At 32.4% G+C, this 20285-nt stretch overlaps 1 protein-coding gene across 1 annotated transcript; it reads left to right on the top strand.

Annotated features, from left to right (window-relative positions):
* Nucleotides 1-4840: 4840 nt before the first annotated feature.
* LOC130808055 (receptor-like protein 33) lies at nucleotides 4841-9172 on the top strand. Its single transcript, XM_057673492.1, has 2 exons — nucleotides 4841-5854; nucleotides 6519-9172. Exons 1-2 carry the CDS (start codon nucleotides 4870-4872, stop codon nucleotides 7754-7756), a joined length of 2223 nt encoding a protein of 740 aa, XP_057529475.1. The 5' UTR covers nucleotides 4841-4869; the 3' UTR covers nucleotides 7757-9172.
* Nucleotides 9173-20285: the final 11113 nt, after the last annotated feature.

Here is a 20285-nt window from a genome sequence, read left to right as displayed (position 1 = left end):
GGATACACTACAATAAAACTAACTTTTCGCGTCATAGGATTTAGTGATATTTAAAAAAATGTCATTGATTTATATTTTTAGTGTATTAAGTTTCACTATAAAGTGATTTAATGACACTTTATTTGGCCTTTAGTGACATATGTAATTTTTGCTACAGCCTATAGCGACATTTATGAGAAATGTCACTAGATCCTATATCGCGGAAAGCTCTAGTATGATTTTTTATTATACTGTTAAAGAGGCTAATAAATGTCCCTAAATCTACTTTATATACCATCAAAGAAGGAGTATATAATGTTGTAGTGATAACTCATTAAAGGAGGAGTGTGAGTCATTACTAAAACTAAAAATTGAGTTCATTTGATAGGATAAACTAAAAAGAAAAATTAGATAAATTTCGTAAGACAAAAAAAATATTAGTCAAATTCATTAAGATGAACTGAAATAGCAGACAGGGCAAATTAAGAGTGATTGACGGATTATATAATTGGTATAAAACATAACGTGTTGAATGCTTGTGGCTGGAACCAATGTGTCGCTAAAGTCTTCTAACGTGGATGATGCTCCATTCGACTTCTACAAGTTAAGCTTTCTAATTAAAAGGATGATGATCCATTAAAGTTGTGTAAAATTTTAGTCATATGGTTGACTTAGGTTTTAGTAGACTTGTAAATTAAAGCTTTAAATATTTTGGATAAGTGTACTTATTTTGATAATTTTATGGAGTGAATAAATATTTCAAATATTAAAAATTAAATTGAGGACTAGCTGGATAATGAATCATGTTTAACTGAAAAAATTTTCCAGTAGGTCTAAAATTGCAAAGCCGACATATTTTAATAGGTTTAGTTTTTTTTTCTGGGCATTATTAAAAGTCCCCATCTTTTTCATTGTGTCGCCACCCTTTACATATTGAAATTTCAATATTGCCCTTAATGAAATTTCATAACTTTATCTCTCTAACTTCTCTCAAAAAAAACTCTTTGAACTAAAATTCAATATCGAAACACTATGACAAATGAAAATAATCACCAAAAAGATTCGGTAATCATCGATAACGATCGTTAATTTCAAATAAATAATTGCTTGTGTTGAAATTTGATACATGTTCACTCTTTTGGCCATAACTTTTGATAGGAAAATTACATAATTGCAATGTTTGCAGCATTAGAACCTAGACTTTATATTATATGCCCGATTCCGATAACCGAGCGAGAAATGACGATCGTTCAAAGTTTGTGTTGTGCTGAAATTTGATACATGTTCAATCTTTTGTCCATAACTTTTTGTAGAATAATCGCATTAATGCAAGGTTTTGCGGCATTAGAAACTAGACTTCAAAAGCTTTCCAACGATATATTATATGCCCAATTCCGATAATCGAGCAAGAAATGACGATCGTTTAAACTTTGCAGTGATTTTTAGTACATCTAGTCGCGTAAAAAACACGACTGGACCGCGATATAGTCGCGTAAAACACGCGACCGGATTGCGTAAAAGGGTGGCGATTTTTTTGAGTTTCTTTGTCACCACACGCCTTTTTTTTAGTGGTGGGAACTGTGGGTAAGTGGTATATACAAGTTTAGATGAAAATAAAATATATAACGGAAAATGAAGTAATACATGATATAATTTGTTTTTATAGAAGTCTCAAATTCTCTATGTAAACAACTATATAGTTGTAGTTTTACAATTTACATGAAAAATATAACAAATAATACATGTTATATTATTAGTTTAGTGTGCTATGAATTATATGACAACTAATTTATATAGAGTTGCATATAGGACAAAAGAAGATCAGATGATTTGAACTGTGCTCAATTTATTATTAAAGATCAGATGATTTTTTTCTTTGCAAATTGTATAAATTTTTCAACCCCTTCTAAATATCTAATATTATAAACTCCTTTACAACTTCGCTTATACATCCAACTTCTTTCACTACGTAAGTCTATTATTCTACGAAATAACAATTTATGAAATCCGTAAAATAATTTAACAAAAGCAGCTGAAAAGGGAATCGACTTTTCAATTTACCGATTGTTCATCGAATTTTGAAATTTCCCACTGAATTCCGACTGAATTTCAGTGGGAAAATAGTCGGTAATTCTTTAAAAAAATTTAACACGCTTTTCGGTGTAGCCAATTTTTGCATGATAATTTTAAGTACTTACTAGTAGAAATAGTAGTTTTTCTCTTATTAATACTTTCCTATGCACTATAAAAAAGTGGAAATGTTGAATATATGTTCCTCAAATCTAGTGAAATCCAGTATTGTAAACTTTACTTATGCTAATAAATTGCAACAATAAAATTTTAGTTATTTTAGTAGTTAAATTTTTTTTTATCTTTATGCAAAATTTGATTGTTGCAACTAACGGGGAGGTATTACTATAAGTAAAGAATACTATGTTGAATTTCATTAGCTTTGAGTAACATATTTTCATCATTTCTAACACATTTTTATAGTACATAGGAGAATATAATTAAGAGAAAAACTTCTTCTTCTAGTAAATACTTATAATTACTACGAATAAATGTCTGCACCAAAAAGCTTATTAAATTTTTTTTCATTACATAATAAATATAACATAAAGCATACTTAAAATAATAAATAATGTAAATATGACTTTTATAGAAATAACATACCTTGATATTTTGTTGAATACTTATATGATATATTTGTTAGAAGAAATTAAATTGTTTAGGGTAGGGAGAAGAAATTTTTGAGAGAGTGAGATATGTTTGATTGTAGAATTTGAGGGTAATAGAGGGAAAAGGGTGGAAAAGGACGGCGATTGGAAAATTGTAAATATAAAATTCCGACTACCCACCGACTGAATACCGACCAACCCTCCTCCAAATATTCCGACTAAATACCGACTATATTGGGCAGTCGAAAATTTCCGATTATCTTTTCAGTCGGTGATTAGTCGGATTTTCCTACAATTTTGGGCTAGTAGGAATTTAGTCGGAATGTCCGACTGACTACAGTTAGTCGGTAAGTTAGACGGAAATTTCCGACTGTTTCCGACTAGTCGGTGATTTAGTCGGAATTTCACCTTTTTTTGGTAGTGGTTCAAATCTCATCTATCATTCCTTTCTAATGGAATATTTAGCATTTGTTTTGAAGAAGGTATGTGTTGTAACTACATCTACTCTTGTAATTAAAATAACTCTTGTGTGAAAAGATATAATAAAGAATATAACATATCCTAAATATACAATCTAAAGCTTAGTTTTTAGACTGTTTCCTTCCCAAATGAAGAAAATTGATAATGTCAAAATTTTCTTCCCACACAATTAAATTCCTTAAATAATTATATATTTCCATTTGACTGATACGGTCAAAGTCTTGTCTATAAAGACAAAGTTGTACCTTGAGGCCTTAATAGCTTATTCTCCATTAATTAAAGTCATGGTTGACTTGGCTGTTTAGTAGACTTGTACTACTAAATATCTAATTTCTCGGTTTTGAAATACTTGCTACATTACCATTTTTTATATTATTAATCGTTCAAGCTTATTTTATCTATGGTAATTAATGTGTAAGAAGAAATATAGTCAAGTGAGATCTTGTTTGAATAGTCTAATCACATACTTTGATAATACTAACTTTTTATAATTTATAGATTTGCATATTTCAATATATAAATGATCGAAATAACACACTGAATCGCGTAAAAGTTATATATGTAATATGTTATAAGAAAAATTATTACTTTTAGAAATAAATTGAGAGGGACGGAGAAAATATGTAGCTTCAATTGTTTTGAGTAACTGTACTATATTATCTAGCTTACTAGTAATGCGATTAATTATTGTATTAATTGATGAGAATAAAAATAAAACTTTAATATATTTGAATATATTAAATTATTTAACTGATTGTCTTATTCTAATAAAAATAAATTTTCTTCTACAAAATTATTTTCATTCATTATCACTTGAGGGATTCGAAATATATGTTGCAAAATAACATTTATGTATCTTGCCAAAAAAATCTTTGGGGAGGATTCTTAGAGTACAAATATACTCTTTTATCCATTTAATTTTGCTACAATACGAAAATAAAAATGGAAAGTTTTTATGTATTGCGTAGCAAAATAAAAGAGGCGGAAGGAGCATTTTTATTATACGATCAAAATCTATTTTTCATTAATTTTCATTACCACTGAATAAAACATGAAAATAGATTTATCAAACGTCTCCCAATTATGACTTCGTTCTTTGATTATCATTCTCAGTTTTTTTTGCAGAGATCATCATTCCCACTTAATCAAACTTAATTCTTGATATTTATTTTTTTTATCAAGAACTTATTAGATTCATCTTAAATTCATATTATTTAATAAAAATAATTAAATTTTGATAAAATTTAGTTTAAATCAGTGAAAATCAGCTTATGTCGTAAATATAAGTTGTTATAAGTTAAAATTTTATTTTGAGTTAAGAAAAAGTTTTAATTCAATCAAAATTAGTAATTTTGAATAAGAAAAAGAATACGAAATCAATAAGAATAAATTTCATTGATAAGGAAAAATCAGTATAATATAATACATTTTGATTAAAAACAATTAAGTTCAATTCAATCTAAATAATATATTTTGATTAAAAACAGCATATGACATTAACATATAATTCAATTTACTTTTAAAATATATGAAATTATTTGCTATAATTGAATACAATAGATACATATTTAAGGATAGATTAAAGTAATATCCTAAGTTGCTTCGGTTGGAACGACTCATCATAAATAGTCTTACATTTTAACACATTATAAATAGTCTTTCATTTTCCTCTCATCATGTATCTCAATTCTAGTATTCTACCCATCAAAGTAAAAGAAACAAAAATAACAAAATGCGAATTCTTGTTTTCTTCTTGTTTATTCACTGTCTGAATATTAGCTTCACCAATGGCGGAATATTATCAGAACAAGAAGCATTATTAGCTATTAAATCTGCCATTAAAGATGATCCTTATAAAAGTCTATCATCTTGGAAAAACACTACTCACCATTGCAATTGGTCGTTCGTCACTTGCTCTTCGTATTCTCACTCTCCCACTGTCATTTCCCTAAACTTCACCGACTTACATCTCAATGGTACTCTCTCTCCTCAAATCGGTTTTCTTACAAACGTGCAATATCTATCTCTCTTTTTAAACAATTTTTATGGGCATGTCCCGTCTACTCTTTCTCTCCTTACAAAACTCCAAGTTCTCGACCTAGCATTAAACCGATTTAGCGGCCCACTCCCTTTATTTGTTAATATGTCGGAGCTTAGGGGCCTTTCCCTTAGTGATAACGACTTTTCTGGTACAATATCGCCAGAGTTTAGTAAACTTCAAAAGCTTCAAGTTTTGGATTTATCAAATAATCAATTACATGGTGAGATACCAAATTCTTTTTCTCTTCTTACAAATTTGTTTTATTTGGAATTATCATATAACCTTTTACATGGTGAGATACCAAATTCTTTTTCTGTTCTTGCAAATTTGAATCATTTGGGTTTATCAAATAATCAATTACATGGTGAGATACCAAATTCTTTTTCTCTTCTTACAAATTTGAATCATTTGGGTTTATCAAACAATCAATTACATGGTGAGATACCAAATTCTTTTTCTCTTCTTACAAATTTGATTTATTTGGATTTATCATATAACCTTTTACATGGTGAGATACCAAATTGTTTTTCTCTTCTTACAAATTTGATTTATTTGAATTTATCATATAATCAACTCACGGGTCAGTTACCTGTCAACATTGGAAAGCTTACGAGCCTTAGTTATTTGTTGGTTGCCAACAATAACTTGATTGGAAAAATCACACCACAGATTACAGGTACACTAATCTTTAGCAATGTCTATTTAAATTGCATCTTCCAAAATAGTTCGCCATTGCATACATTGAGACTTCCAACTGTTAAATTGTTATTTTCTTTCTTTGAATTCGCTTGTCACTAATAAAAATATATTTCTTGTATTATTAAGGTTTTTCATATTTGTTTTTTTTTTAATATAACATTGATTAATGTTACCAATAAAAATATATGAAACAAGTTCTATCGAATTATCTTTAATCTAATTCTTTGATTTTTGATATTTAGAAATAATATATTGAGACGAATCAATCAACATCCCACATAAATATTCTAAAATTCGTAAATTCATTTGAGAATAACATATGAAATCGGAGAGAGTAATAAATAGGGTGGCAAATCAGAATATTTTTTTTATCAATAAAATCCAAAATTTCAAATCTTAATCCAAATGTTTCCAATATTCATCCATGTCAAATATTTTTTGTAACCATTCATAGAAAGCAATATTCACTCTAAACTAATTTCTAACTTTTTTAAGAAGTCATGTGGTCAAATTTATTTTTTTTTCTTTTCAAAAAAGATTAAATTTCATGGTAGAATATTCTTTTACTATGATGTATTTATACATTATTATATGAAGCCACAACTTTCTCTAAATTCTTTCATATTTGTCATGCATTCCAGGATACAATGTCACGAATTTTAAAAACTCTTCTATCTGCAGCTTGGTTAATCTTCAAATCCTTGATTTATCTTATAACAAGTTTAATGGAGAAGTTCCTCATTGCTTGGGCAATACTAGTACTCAATTAGCTGTATTGAATCTCCAATCAAATAATTTCAAGGGCATCATTCCATCAGCATTATTTTCTACTTGTGATTCCTTGGAATATGTAGATTTCACTAACAATCAGTTAGAAGGAGCTATACCTAGGTCTTTATCTAAATGTAGAAACCTGAAAGTCCTAAATTTGAGAAACAACAAATTCAAAGATGTATTCCCCTATTGGTTAGGTAGCCTTCCGTCTTTAGAGGTTCTCAGCCTACCCTTTAATAAATTTCATGGTGATATAACTAACAATTTATCAAAGATTGCAACATTTTCTTTTTCAAATCTACAAATTCTCGACCTTTCAAACAATAATTTCTGTGGTAAGTTGCCATTCATGTACATCAAACAATTTCGTTCCATGATGGATATCAACATGTCTACTATAGGAAGTCCAAGGTACTTAGAAGATGAATTTAGTAGTTTTAAATATATGTACTCCATCAAGATGATAGTAAAGGGGGTGGAACTGGTTTATAAGAAGATAATTACTTCTATGTCAACATTTGATATGTCTAATAATCACTTTGAAGGAGATATTCCAAATTCTATAGGGATGTTGCGAGCACTTCGAAATCTTAATCTCTCGCATAACCTACTTACCGGAAACATCCCTCCATCCATCGGGAACTTATCATTGTTGGATGGTTTAGACCTATCATCAAATAGGCTTATCGGTGAAATCCCTAAAGAACTTGTTAGTTTAACATTTCTCGAGGTTTTTAATGTTTCATATAATCAACTGGAAGGGCCTATACCCCATGGTAACAATTTTGATACCTTCTCATCTGATTCGTACGAGGGAAATCTTGAATTGTGTGGAGCACCATTACTTGAATGCAAAAACAATACTGTTGTGCAATCTTTGAACAATGATAATGTGGAAGAAAAAATAGAATTATCGATGTGGGAAGTTGTAGTGATTGGATTTGGAAGTGGTACAATAGTTGGTTTGGGTTGGGGGTACTACATATTGTCAGTGGGGAAGCCTTTTTGGCTTTTTAAATTGTTGAACAAGATGGAATGGGCTTTACTTGATTTTCATGACCACCATTTCAGTAGAAGAAGTAGAACAAGAAGAACAAAGAACTAAAAGTGATCATCTATTTGAGAAACATTTCATTTGTAGCAAGAAGTAGAGTATGATGGAATGGACCTTTTTGGGCTTTACTTGAATTTGTAGCATTTCGTTTTTCTTTTTACTGTACTTTATTCATAATTATATTTTGTGATAATAACATTTCTTTTCCATAAAAAAAATATAAATGTGTGCCAAATGGGTGAATGTGATAATCTATCTAAGAAAGAAACATTTCATTTCATGAGATGTCTATAAAGCATAAAATGTCATGTTTTCCACTGCATTGTTAAGTTAGTTGATTTCGTTTTTCCGAGTTTGATCAATAAATTAATTTTCAGCCTTTACTATATTTACAATTACACAACCCCGATCGTGGGTGTAAGCGAGGAGTGCTGCCGCCTAGGGCCCAATCTTGAAAAGGGCCAATAACTTAAGTCACCATTAAATTAATCGTCATTTTCAAGTTAGGAAAAGAAAATAAAACGTTAGATTATTATTTTCCTATTTTTCTCTCAGTCTCATTTAATCTTTTCTTTTTTCCAATTAATCGTACATTAATTCTAATAAAATGATTAAAAATTTTCCAAAACATCACAATTTTCAACTGTTAAAAGTAATTGTAGTCTTTACCCAGATATGGTCACACAATGCCATGGATAAATAACAGACTTTTTTTTTGTTCTTCAGAGTTTGCCATTTTATTTCTCGTTTCACTATTCATTTACAAATTTTAATAATCCAAATTCAAGAAAAAGATTAAGCAACCAAAGAACCATAACGATATTGTTATTTGTGACTTTATTTTCTTGTTGATTAATAGACAGAATTTCACACTTGGCCGCTGAAGTTGAATATCGCTCAATGATCGAGGATACATTGTAAATTTGTAATAGTCAGTTGGCATTATAGCTTGCTCAGAATTCGGTGTTTCATGAATGCACCAAACACATTGAATTTAGTTGTCATTTCTTACGTGATGCAATCCTTGTTGGTACCATTCATCCTACTTATGTGTTTACTCATATGCAACTAGTGGATATTTTTACTAAGGCTTTAGGCCAAAGTAGTTTATGTTTTTCCTTCACAAATTAGACATTTGTAAACTTCATGCTACAACTTGAAGAGGATGTTAGGGAAGAAATATTATTAAGAAATAAATCGTATGTAAATATTTGATTGGAATAATGTTAGCAATAATTAATCAAAGTAAATATATATAGGACTATTGTTAGGCTTAATTTATGGATTATAGGTTTTATATACCTTATGTAATTGTCATATTAATTCAAGTTGGATAACTCATTAATAACTTTTATATATTGAAATTTGGTTCTTATCTCAATTAGAACAAATATAGTTTTTCCCAGGCAAGTTTATGGGATTGAATCTCACCTAACCCTCCCTTTCCTCGATCTATCTTGTAATCAAAAAAATTTCTTCACACTTCATTAGTTTGAATTTATATATTCTCTCTCTCTCTCTCTATATATATATATAAGAAAATTGTATATAAGGGTTCGTTACTGCGTGTACGTATCTGTAAGCTTCACCGCACGACCAAAAGAGCCACAATAATCGGACAGAGCGAGGTTTTACATCCCTCTTATGAACCGGGCACCTGTACAAGTTTTTAGTAGAACTAATAAGCCCACTTATCTACCTTTTTATACCAACTACATTTCAATGTGATAACTATTTATTCATTCAAGATAAGCTTTCAATTTCATGTGCTTTACATGTTCAACATTACTCAATTTAGCTTGCTCAATGATCACGAATTCACGACATCAACTAAACTTAACAACCAAACCAACTTTTTCAATCATTTTGATAACGACTAGCACCCAAGAGATCCCTTCTTTATTTTACAATATTTGGAGCTATAGAAATACTTATTACCAAGAAAATGAACTAATACATCCAATCTCGTTTAATGCATAACCTAACATTTATAACCATAATGATAATTAATCAAAATGATGTGTCATAATGCCATTCACTACATTTCTCATAGTTAATTATCATAGTGAATAAGGGTTAGCGCCAAGTATGTTCAAAGTAACTCACAATGACATCGAGCACTATAACTTATGAGAACACTAAGGTTACACAACTTACAATCAAAATATCCAAGCATAACAACGATAATTACAACTAATAACGACAACCATACAATCCTAAAATAACAACTTTTAGCGACCAATGATATTAATCAACAACCACGATTAGTTAGCAACAATCACTAATCAACATTACCAAAGATAATAAGGGCAATTAGTAACCATTCTTTGCAGCCAACGATCCTAACCAATACTAAAACCAATACCACCACCCTATTCAACCACAATTTCCTCCACTAATACTCATTTAAAGCTATCCAAATGACCACAATACTTCAAAAATGTAGTATGATAGTACACACGATTAAGAGTAACCATTCTATAATCAAACCCTAACCACTTAATGCTCAAGGATAACACCATTTCTATTACCCATGTTAAGATTAAACCAAATTAATACACAATCAACACACAACCCATAATTTCTAATCATACTTCAAACCCTAAATCATAAGTATGTTCAATTCATCAATCAAACTCTTACCCACAAAAGATTCAATGAAAATAATACAAAAATCATTACTAACTCATAAACTTGATAACAATTTTAATTTAAAACAAGAGAAAATCAATTACGGAAGAGGATATGGCTTACTTAGGTGAACAAGAGAAAGGGGTGAAGAGAAGAGTGGTTAGTGTGGTGGTGGATGGAGTCACGGCTCATACTGCTGCTGTCACAGCCGCTAGTTGATGGCGGCAAGGAATGACGCGGCTGCTGATGGTGGAAGGGAGACTCGGCTGCCCTGCTGTGGTGCAGCTCACGGTCAGTAAGTGGCTAGTGCTGCTGGCGGTTTGATGTGGGAGAAGGAGGGAGAAATGGCGGTGGCTGCCGGGCTCCGCGGACAGCTGTTTGGGGCAGCAGCTGGCGGCACACACAAGGGGAAGCGAGAGAAGAGAGGGAAAGAGGGAAGGAGGGAAAAGAGTGGCGTGATTTTCTTTGTGAGTGAGGGAAGGAGTACTCACAACCCTAACCCATCCTTTTATTTTATTTATTTACTTATTTATTTATTTACCTAGGTTCATCTTCTTGCGAGGCCCAACTAAGAAACTCACCTTCGTTTGCTCACACATTTTAATAAAATAATTGTTTTGATTCAAACCTCTTTATTTAGAAATCGTAATTGTATTTTTAATATAAATATATGTTAATATTTAAATTCGTATATAAAAGGAATTATTAAAACTACTTCAAAATTAATTTAATATAATTATAAAATAACCAAAAGTCATTAAAATATTAATTAATGACGTCAGAAAATCTCGGGGTGTTACATTATTTTTGCTATTTTATTTACTTTTTTTGTTAAATTACATACAAAAACAGGTTACCATTTGCACAACAACATTTATGAGTAATTGACTTAAAAGCTGGTATTATTCATGGTTAATCAAAAGTTGGGATTATTGTAGGAAAATGAGTGAAAGATTGGATTATTAGGGGTAATTTTTCCTATATAATTTTCGTCCATTTGTATAAAATTGTTTAAACATTTTCAACTAACAAGGATCTTCTAATATCTTATACTAATTGAACAACCAAATATTTGAAGCTTTCCAACATTCAAGTTCTTAAAAACAAAATATTCATAAAATATTTTGATTTTTAAAGTATAGATACAACGACCACATTTCAAATTACATGCACCGAAAAAGTTTCAAATCCCATAATGTTCCAATATATAACAAAGTTCCATATCAAACAATTAAATACACATGATAGCTAATATATAATTTTGAAAAAATAATGTAAATGGTTCCATGGGTCGGATCTAGGTTGGATCTGGATCTCAAACGTGTGGACCTGGACCCAGACCCTAAGGTCATGAACCTAGATCCGACCCGGGCCCATAGGGTCCAAAAACAGGTGGATCCAAACCCTTAAATTATGGTCGAGATGGGTCTAGACCCTTAGGGTCCAAGACCCATGTCCATCCCTATCTGTATATGGTTGTTGTACGGGGTATGATCATACTTTTCCATTGGGCGCCGACATGGCCGTCACCGCCCTTGGCTGAGGTGTTGCCATGTGGGTCTTCCAAACCCGAATATGGTGACCTCTTGTCACATAAGAGAATATATGAAATCAAAGAAGAGAAGAAAGATGGTGAAGGCATTGAGAAGTAAATGAGAAGTAGTTAGAGTTGATACTTACATATTGAAATGTCTCCTTTATCTTGTCATTGTTATGTTGATATTGATTGTTGGTTATATAGATAACATGTTGCTAGTTACTGACGTATACTATTTGTTGTCATTGTTGATGGCTCGTCTTTGATGGCCTTGGTATGACACGTTGGTCTATTATCTTACGTTGAGCAGCGGGGATATCATAGAAAGACATTACAGGTGATGGAGCTTCTTTGCATTGCATACGGGGGAAAATGAGTGAGAATCTTAAAGTGCGCACTAATGTTATTGTTTTGACTATGCCTTCTCCTTTTGTATAAGTTATTTCTGTTGTGTTGTTTTTGTGGTTTGTATGAATTAAATAGTTTATCGTTCATTTTCTTTCTTCAAACTCAAGCGTTTACATTGGAACCATGATCCATCTAAGCATGTCGACAGAGGATTAGGCGATGATCATTCCGCGGTGATATTTTGTTACAAGGCCGTTGATGCCTCTTCTTTATTATGTTTTTTTGATCGTTGCTTTCTATTAGTACGTCCAACTTTAGGTTAGGTGCTGCCGAAATTTCTGCACAATCTTGTTTGGGAGTTTTTCTACTCCTTTAACTAAATCATCCAACTTAACCTTTTCCTTTTCTTTAGTCATTCTATATTTTATTTTTAATGTAACACCCAAATTTCCTTCGTTTTCTTACGGTTTTAGTTCTGTATAAAGGGTCGAAAATTCTAGGGTGTTACAGTTGGAGTAATTGGGTTGATTTTGGTGATTTTTTTAGTATATTTGTGCAAGAAATGTGGCTAATACAATTGCAGGGCACTATGGGAAGGAAGAAAGTGGTACTCTATGAGTAAATGAATGAAAAGAAGTCACAAAAATATTTTAAGTATTGAGTGGGCATAAGTTGCTAGCAAAGAAAGCCCAAGCAAACAACTCGTTGCATAAAAATCCAAGCGTCTCACAAGGCAGAAGTTGGGGACGAGTCGTCGCTTTTGCCTGACCAAGAGGCGACGACTCATGACAACTCACTGTTTATAAATATGAAGATCAGAGAAAGGTCGCGACTCGTCGCTTTTACTCTACCTATGGGCGACAAGTCATCGCTAAGTTCTGGAATTCTTCATTTGCGTGTTTTGAAGATGCGACGAGCCGCAATGTTATGGCAACGACTCGTCGTCAGTTGCTGGAACTCCACGTGCATCGGTTTTCTGCCAACTACTTCAATAATCTAATTTATTTTAGCTTTATTTTATTATTAGAAATCAATTAGTTTTTGGGAAAATTGTCTCCCAAGTAACCTTGGAGTATAAATAGGTTAGTTAATTTCAGATTTACAAAGTCTTTAATTAGTTTTTATGCCCTAATGTTCTAGTTATGTTCTTAGTCTAAAAAACTCAGTTTTTATGTTCTTTCATTTATTTTCATGCAATCCATGGTTTATATACAGTCCAATTCTTACGTATCTTTATTTTGTTCTTTAATTATATATTTATTTAATTGTCTTTAATTATATATTTTCATCATGTTTATCATCATAATTAGGGCTTTGCTTATTGTTAATATCAAATTTTAGTGTCTATGTCTTGTGAGTAGATTTTCTTTCTAGGATTGAGGGATTGAGCCTAATATGATGTATAGAATGATTTTATTTGATTAATTGTATGAAATTTGAATTCTTATGATTGAATCTATGTTTAATGAACCATAGTTTAAATATCTTTATTAACCTTTTCAATAGAACAAAATTTTGAGATTAGGTGTAACAATAGCGGTATTCTCGATACATGATTATCATTTAATAATAATAATAACGTCGGATACAATAATATTGCGAAAGTCTCAAAATGCCGAACTGTTAAAAACTTTAAATCATAAAAACTAAAATTCTTTAAAAATAAAATAGTAAAATATTACATCTGATAAGAAATACTATTTGTTCAAAATAAAAAGAGATACATCATCATCATCAAGTCATCATGAAAGGTACAAAAAGCAGCTAAGTTCTCGATAAATAGTAAATGCTGCTGCCCGGATCGAAACCTGAAGCTAAACCTTCCTGCAAAATACTGTCATTCATGATACGGATGACATTCATTTGAATCGGAATCAACACCTAACGCCGAGTACAAACTCCTCAACAATGTAATACTATGACAATCATAATATATTCAAAAGATATGCAAAGTACATTTCAAAACTCGATTTTTAATTCCTCCGTTCTCGTTTCTCATTTTCAGTTCTCGAATACTTTTTAATAATTTTCACTTTCATCACACGAATGTAAATAATATATTTGCTACAGTCACCTACAGCTGGTAATTATAAGATTCATCCAATGGATCTACTTAGACCTAAAATCACATTTGCACACACACATAATAATGACTTTCTGATATATGTAAGGGTCTGGCTAGAGGAGAAACATATTCCAAACTCTAACTGTGATGGAAGCCGTCACTCCACCAATTTTTATGCTCGAGCTTCTATAGGATGGGACTCTCCCGGACCCCTTGTCTAACCCCGCATTTCTGCATGCCGGGAAACACGGGCACCAGATTACACGCCAGTCCGTAGTTCGACATTTCCTTACTATCAGAGTCATTCATCCAAGTACACATAAGTTCAAACAATACTCCATGTTATTTATTTCACATTGCTATAAGTCAACCCTAGTCTAGTCCAACTCCAAGTCAACATTCTCTTTAGGAAAAGTAAACATATTTGCTAATTCATTAATTTAGAGATTCTCAATAAATAAAATTCTACAAATTATGACAAGGTTCTAGGGGATATATAAGTTCCTTACAAGACCATATAAACTTATAAAACTTAAGGAAGTTTTTTCAAAATATTTAATAAGGAATTTTCATCGATTAAACATGTAAATTTTTAAAAAATCCATAATAACGAATAAAAATATTCTAAAAATATATTAGAGGTCCAGAAGCCATAAGAAGTGAGTTTTGGACCAGAAAATTCAAGAAAAATGAGGCCATGCATTCTAACTAAATTGTTTGGCCAATTTACCGATAAACAGACATAAAATTATTAATGTTCTCAAATGTTCACGATGTTGGCCTCTTAAGGTTTTGATGATGACTTCACTTTTAAATAAACAAACATATTATTAGAGATTGTTTTGTAGGTATATATCCGATTTAATGTGAATCGTTGATGAAGCCTATGACTTGATTCGTGGAAGCTGTACATGTCTCAAATATCCAAGAAGTTGGGCAATTGCTTTGGAAGACAGTTTACTGTTCCCAGAGTTGAAGTTCTGATGAATGTTGTAGATGGAGACAGTGCGCTGTTCCCCACGATACAGGTCTAAAGAAGACATTGACTGGAAGTTACGAAAATTATGTTTTCTGTTTTTAGTTAATGTAAAAGGTTAAAATTTAATTAGTTGCTTAATTAAATTTATTTATTAATTGGCAAAATAATTTTAATTCGCCTAAAAACATGGAGAAGATCAATTCCTTGTTTATCTCCTATAAACTCGGATATCCAAGAGACTTGTTCTCTACTTTGATTTGGTCTCCTACAATTTAGGATCTTCCTTTAACCCATGTAGTTTTAACCGTGCAAGCATACAGCAGTTACATTCCACTCCTACTTTCAACTAACTTCCCGTTTTCTTTGGGAGCAAGTATGTTATGGAAGTCGTGGGATGAGTGTACCTCATGGAGAACATGGGCTGAGTGCACTGCTTGCTGTTCCCCTTATAAAAGAGGGAAACTACGGTTCAGCTGGGTATGCATTGAGAGTGTCCATCTAAGGGAGACTTAATTGAGAAAAATATTCTAAGTTTTTAATGCCAATTAATTCATTATATTTTTCTTGAGCAACTATTTAATTTTGATCTTCATGAGAATTGGCCTTGTAAAGGGTAATTGAGTGTTGTGTTGTAATTAGACTTGTGGGAAGTCTAAGGGTAGAAGAAGAGAGAAACGTGAGAAGAGAAAGAGAAAGGGAGAATAGAAGAGAAGAGAATTAGGTCTAAGTAGAGAAGCTTTGAGAAAAGCATTTAGAGAATTGAGAAGCTTCAAGTGAAGCAAAACATTGTTATGTGTAATTGTAATTGATTGCCTTAACATAGTGAGAATTTTGAAATCCCGGGGGTCGTGGTTTTTCCTTCTTATTAGGCCAAGAAGGTTTCCACGTAAAAATTCTTGTCTCCTTTTATTTTTCTTTTCGTTTTTGAGTTTAAGTTTTTGTTCTTTACATAATATAATTCCGCAAAAGTTAGAGGAGAAAATCTTAAACATACTACACAACAATTCACCCCCCCCCTCTTGTTGCTTTCGATCATCTATTAGCATTCCTACAATTGGTATCAGAGCCCTGTTCCTCATTTGATCAGGAAACCCTGAGAGCAGTATCCTGTTCTCTGTCAAGATGTTGAAGATGAACGAACGCATGGAAGAAGGGTACTCTACGCAAAGGCCACCCATGTTTGATGGGAAATTCTATACCTACTGGAAAAATAGAATGGAAATATTCATAAAGGCTGAAAATTACCAAGTATGGAGAGTTATTGAAATTGGAGACTTTGAGGTGACGACCATCAACTCCAATAACGAAGTAATTCCAAAGCCAATCACTGAATATGAAAAGGAAGATTTTCAAAAGATGGAGATGAACGCTCTTGCTATCAAGTTACTTCACTGTGGGCTTGGTCCAAATGAGCACAATCGAATTATGGGTTGCAAAACCGCTAAGCAGATTTGGGACCTGCTAGAAGTTACCCATGAAGGTACTAGTGAAGTAAAGAGGTCCAAGATTGACTTGCTAATGTCCAAATATGAAAGATTCGTAATGGAACCTAAGGAAAACATTCAAGAGATGTTCACTAGGTTCACAAATATTACGAATGAATTAGTCTCTCTTGGTAGAATCATTCCCGTTGATGAACAAGTTAGAAAAGTACTTAGGAGTCTTCCTCAAGACGAACGCTGGAGAGCAAAGGTCACAGCCATCCAGGAGTCCAAAGATTTCACCAAGTTCAATTTGGAAGAGCTGGCTGGTTCTCTCATGACCCATGAATTGCATTTGGGAACAGCTGACAGTTCCCGAAACAAAGGACTGGCTCTGGCAGCAGATGATAGTGAAGAATCAGAAACTGGTGAAGAGGAAGCAGCTTTGTTGGCTCGAAAATTCAAAAACTTCTTCAGGAACAGAAGATATGGAAATCAAAGGAATAATAAAGAAAAGGGAACTACGAACTTGAAGACAAATTTTGAATGCCACAAGTGTGGGAGCACTGAACACTTCATCAAGGATTGCCCTCAATGGAAAAATGAGAAGGGCAAGGGAAAGGCAAGAGAAGTTGGAAGACAATATAAGAAGGGAAACTTCAAAACTGATTTTAGAAAAGCAATGATAGCAGCTTGGGGAGATACGGAGAGCGAGGCTGAGACAGAAGCTCCAGTGGAAGAGGAAACAGCAAACCTATGCCTCATGGCATCTCATGAAGAATCCAAAGAAAAAGAGGTAATGTCTTCTGGTCCATCTCCTAAACAACTGTCCAACATAAGTAAGAATAAATTAATCAAATTGCTTTTAGAGACACAAGAAAAACTAGATGAAAAAACAGCTAAGTGTCTCCAAATTGAGAAAGATCTTAACTTAAGTGAAGATCATATCTCATATCTAAATTCCTTTAGAATCGATGTGCAAAGTAGATTTTTTGATTTGTTAGATAAGAATATCATTTTGAAAGAACAGTTGGAGAAATTAAAACAGGAATTTATCACTCTTAATATTGAATTGAATCAAAGCAAATTGATAGGATTAAAATCGGCTGAAAATGATAAAACCACTCATGAGTTTAGCACGGAAGTTCAAGAAATAAAATTAAAATTAGAAGCAAGTGAAAAAGAAAATAAGTTCTTAAAAGATCAAATTAACTTAAGAGGAAAAGGGAAAATCAAAGAAATTCCCAAATGGATTCTAGATGCTAAAACCAAAAGTAAAGAAGGTCTAGGCTATATTAAGAATGATAAAAAGAAAAAGGTATACGTAGATCTCCCTAGTAGCAAAATATGTTCCTTCTGTGGTAAAAGTGGACACCTAAAACATCAATGTACAAAGAGGGAACAGCATGTCAAAGCAAATAAAAATTATGTCGAACGTATATGGATTAAGAAATGTGATTCAAGTATTGTCGACAAGGAACCCAAGGATGAATGGGTTCCTGCACCTAACCACTAATTTGCTTTGTAGGTTCAAGTGAGGGGGAACAACTCATGGTATCTCGACAGTGGGTGTTCCAAGCATATGACGGGTGACAAATCTAAATTTCTCTCACTTGAAGCCTATGATGGGGGAACAGTAACCTTCGGTGACAACATGAAGGGTGAAATAATTGCCAAAGGAAAGGTTGGAAGGTCTAGTTCTCATGCCATCGATAATGTATTTTTAGTCGAGAATTTAAAACACAATTTGTTAAGTATTTCTCAATTTTGCGACAAAGGTAACTCTGTTAAGTTTACTTCTGAAAAATGCATAATTTCTAGGAACAGTACAGGAGACCCTGTGATGGAGGGAATCAGAAAAGGGAACACCTATGTGGTGGACCTGGACACTGTTCCCAGAAACAGTCTAACGTGTTTAAGTGTTATTGAAGAAGACCCACTTCTTTGGCACAAGCGTCTAGGTCATGCTAGTTATTCATTAATTAACACCTTAAGATCAAAAGACCTAGTAAGAGGATTACCTGCAATAAAATTCCATAAAAATGAAGTCTGTGATCCATGTGCTAAAGGAAAACAAGTGCGGTCATCCTTTAAATCAAAGAACGCTGTGACTACCACTAGACCATTAGAATTAATTCATATGGATTTATGTGGACCAATGAGAACACAAAGCCGTAGTGGCAAAAAGTATGTGTTTGTTGTTGTTGATGATTATAGTAGATTCACTTGGACATTATTTTTGGTAAGCAAAGATGAAGCGTTTGATGAGTTTGTTTCTTTTGCTAATAGAATACAAAAATCTACCAATAATCAAATTGTTCACATTAGGTCTGATCATGGGAAAGAATTTGAAAATTCAAACTTCATGAATTATTGCAATGAACATGGCATAAATCACAATTTTTCCGCACCTAGAACACCACAACAAAATGGAGTGGTAGAAAGGAAAAATAGGACTTTAGAAGAAATGGCTAGGACCATGTTGATTGCTAGTGGACTACCTAGGAATTTTTGGGCAGAAGCCGTTAATACTGCATGCTATACTTTGAATCGTGTACTAATTAGACCAATCACTTCAAAGACACCCTATGAATTGCTCAAAGGTGTTAAACCAAATATTTCCTATTTTCGTATATTTGGATGCAAATGTTTTGTTCATGTAAATGGAAAACGAAATATAGGTAAATTTGATGAAAGAAGTGATGAGGCAGTATTTCTCGGTTATTCATCACAAAGCAAAGCTTACAGAGTTTATAATAAGAGAACAATGAGTGTAGAGGAGTCTGTTCACATAATCTTTGATGAAACTAACTTTTCAACAAGTGAACAGGAAACAAGTAACATTAAAATAGGTCTTGCAAACTTGGAAGATGATGATGAAGGAATTAAAGTGCAAGATCATGGAACAGCAAGTGAACAGTTGATACAAGAAGAGGCAGAAGAAACTGATCAAGTTCAGGAACTGCCAGCACAACAGGACCAGCAGACTGTTCCCAATCCAGCTGTTCCCACAGATGAACAAAATGATCCAGCAGATGAACAGAATGTCAATCAAGTTGCTGAACAAGAACATGCTACTGTTCCATCAAGAGAATTTGTGCCTAAACCTTGGAAGTATCAAAGATATCATCCTCTTGATTCAATTATAAGTGATATAAATAAGGGAACACAAACTAGATCTCAATTGAGAAACTTTTGTGTACACTTTGCGTTCCTATCATCACTTGAACCTAAAAATCACGAGGAAGCTTTAAAGGATTCCGATTGGATAGTTGCCATGCAAGATGAATTAAATGAGTTTGAAAGAAATAAAGTGTGGCACTTGGAACCCAAACCGAAAAACAAGAAAGTTATTGGTTTGAAATGGGTATTTCGGAACAAGCTTGATGAGCATGGAATAATTGTTAGAAATAAAGCTAGACTCGTGGTTAAAGGTTATAATCAACAAGAAGGTATTGATTACACTGAGACTTTTGCTCCAGTAGCAAGGTTAGAGGCTATCAGAATCTTAATTTCTGTTGCTGCATTTATGAATTTTAAACTATATCAAATGGATGTGAAATGTGCTTTTTTTAAATGGTTATCTTGATGAAGAAGTC

Source organism: Amaranthus tricolor, chromosome 3 (genome assembly GCF_026212465.1).
Source record: "Amaranthus tricolor cultivar Red isolate AtriRed21 chromosome 3, ASM2621246v1, whole genome shotgun sequence".
In the NCBI taxonomy this organism is placed as follows: Eukaryota; Viridiplantae; Streptophyta; class Magnoliopsida; order Caryophyllales; family Amaranthaceae; genus Amaranthus; species Amaranthus tricolor.
This window is presented reverse-complemented; position numbering and strand designations above follow the sequence as displayed.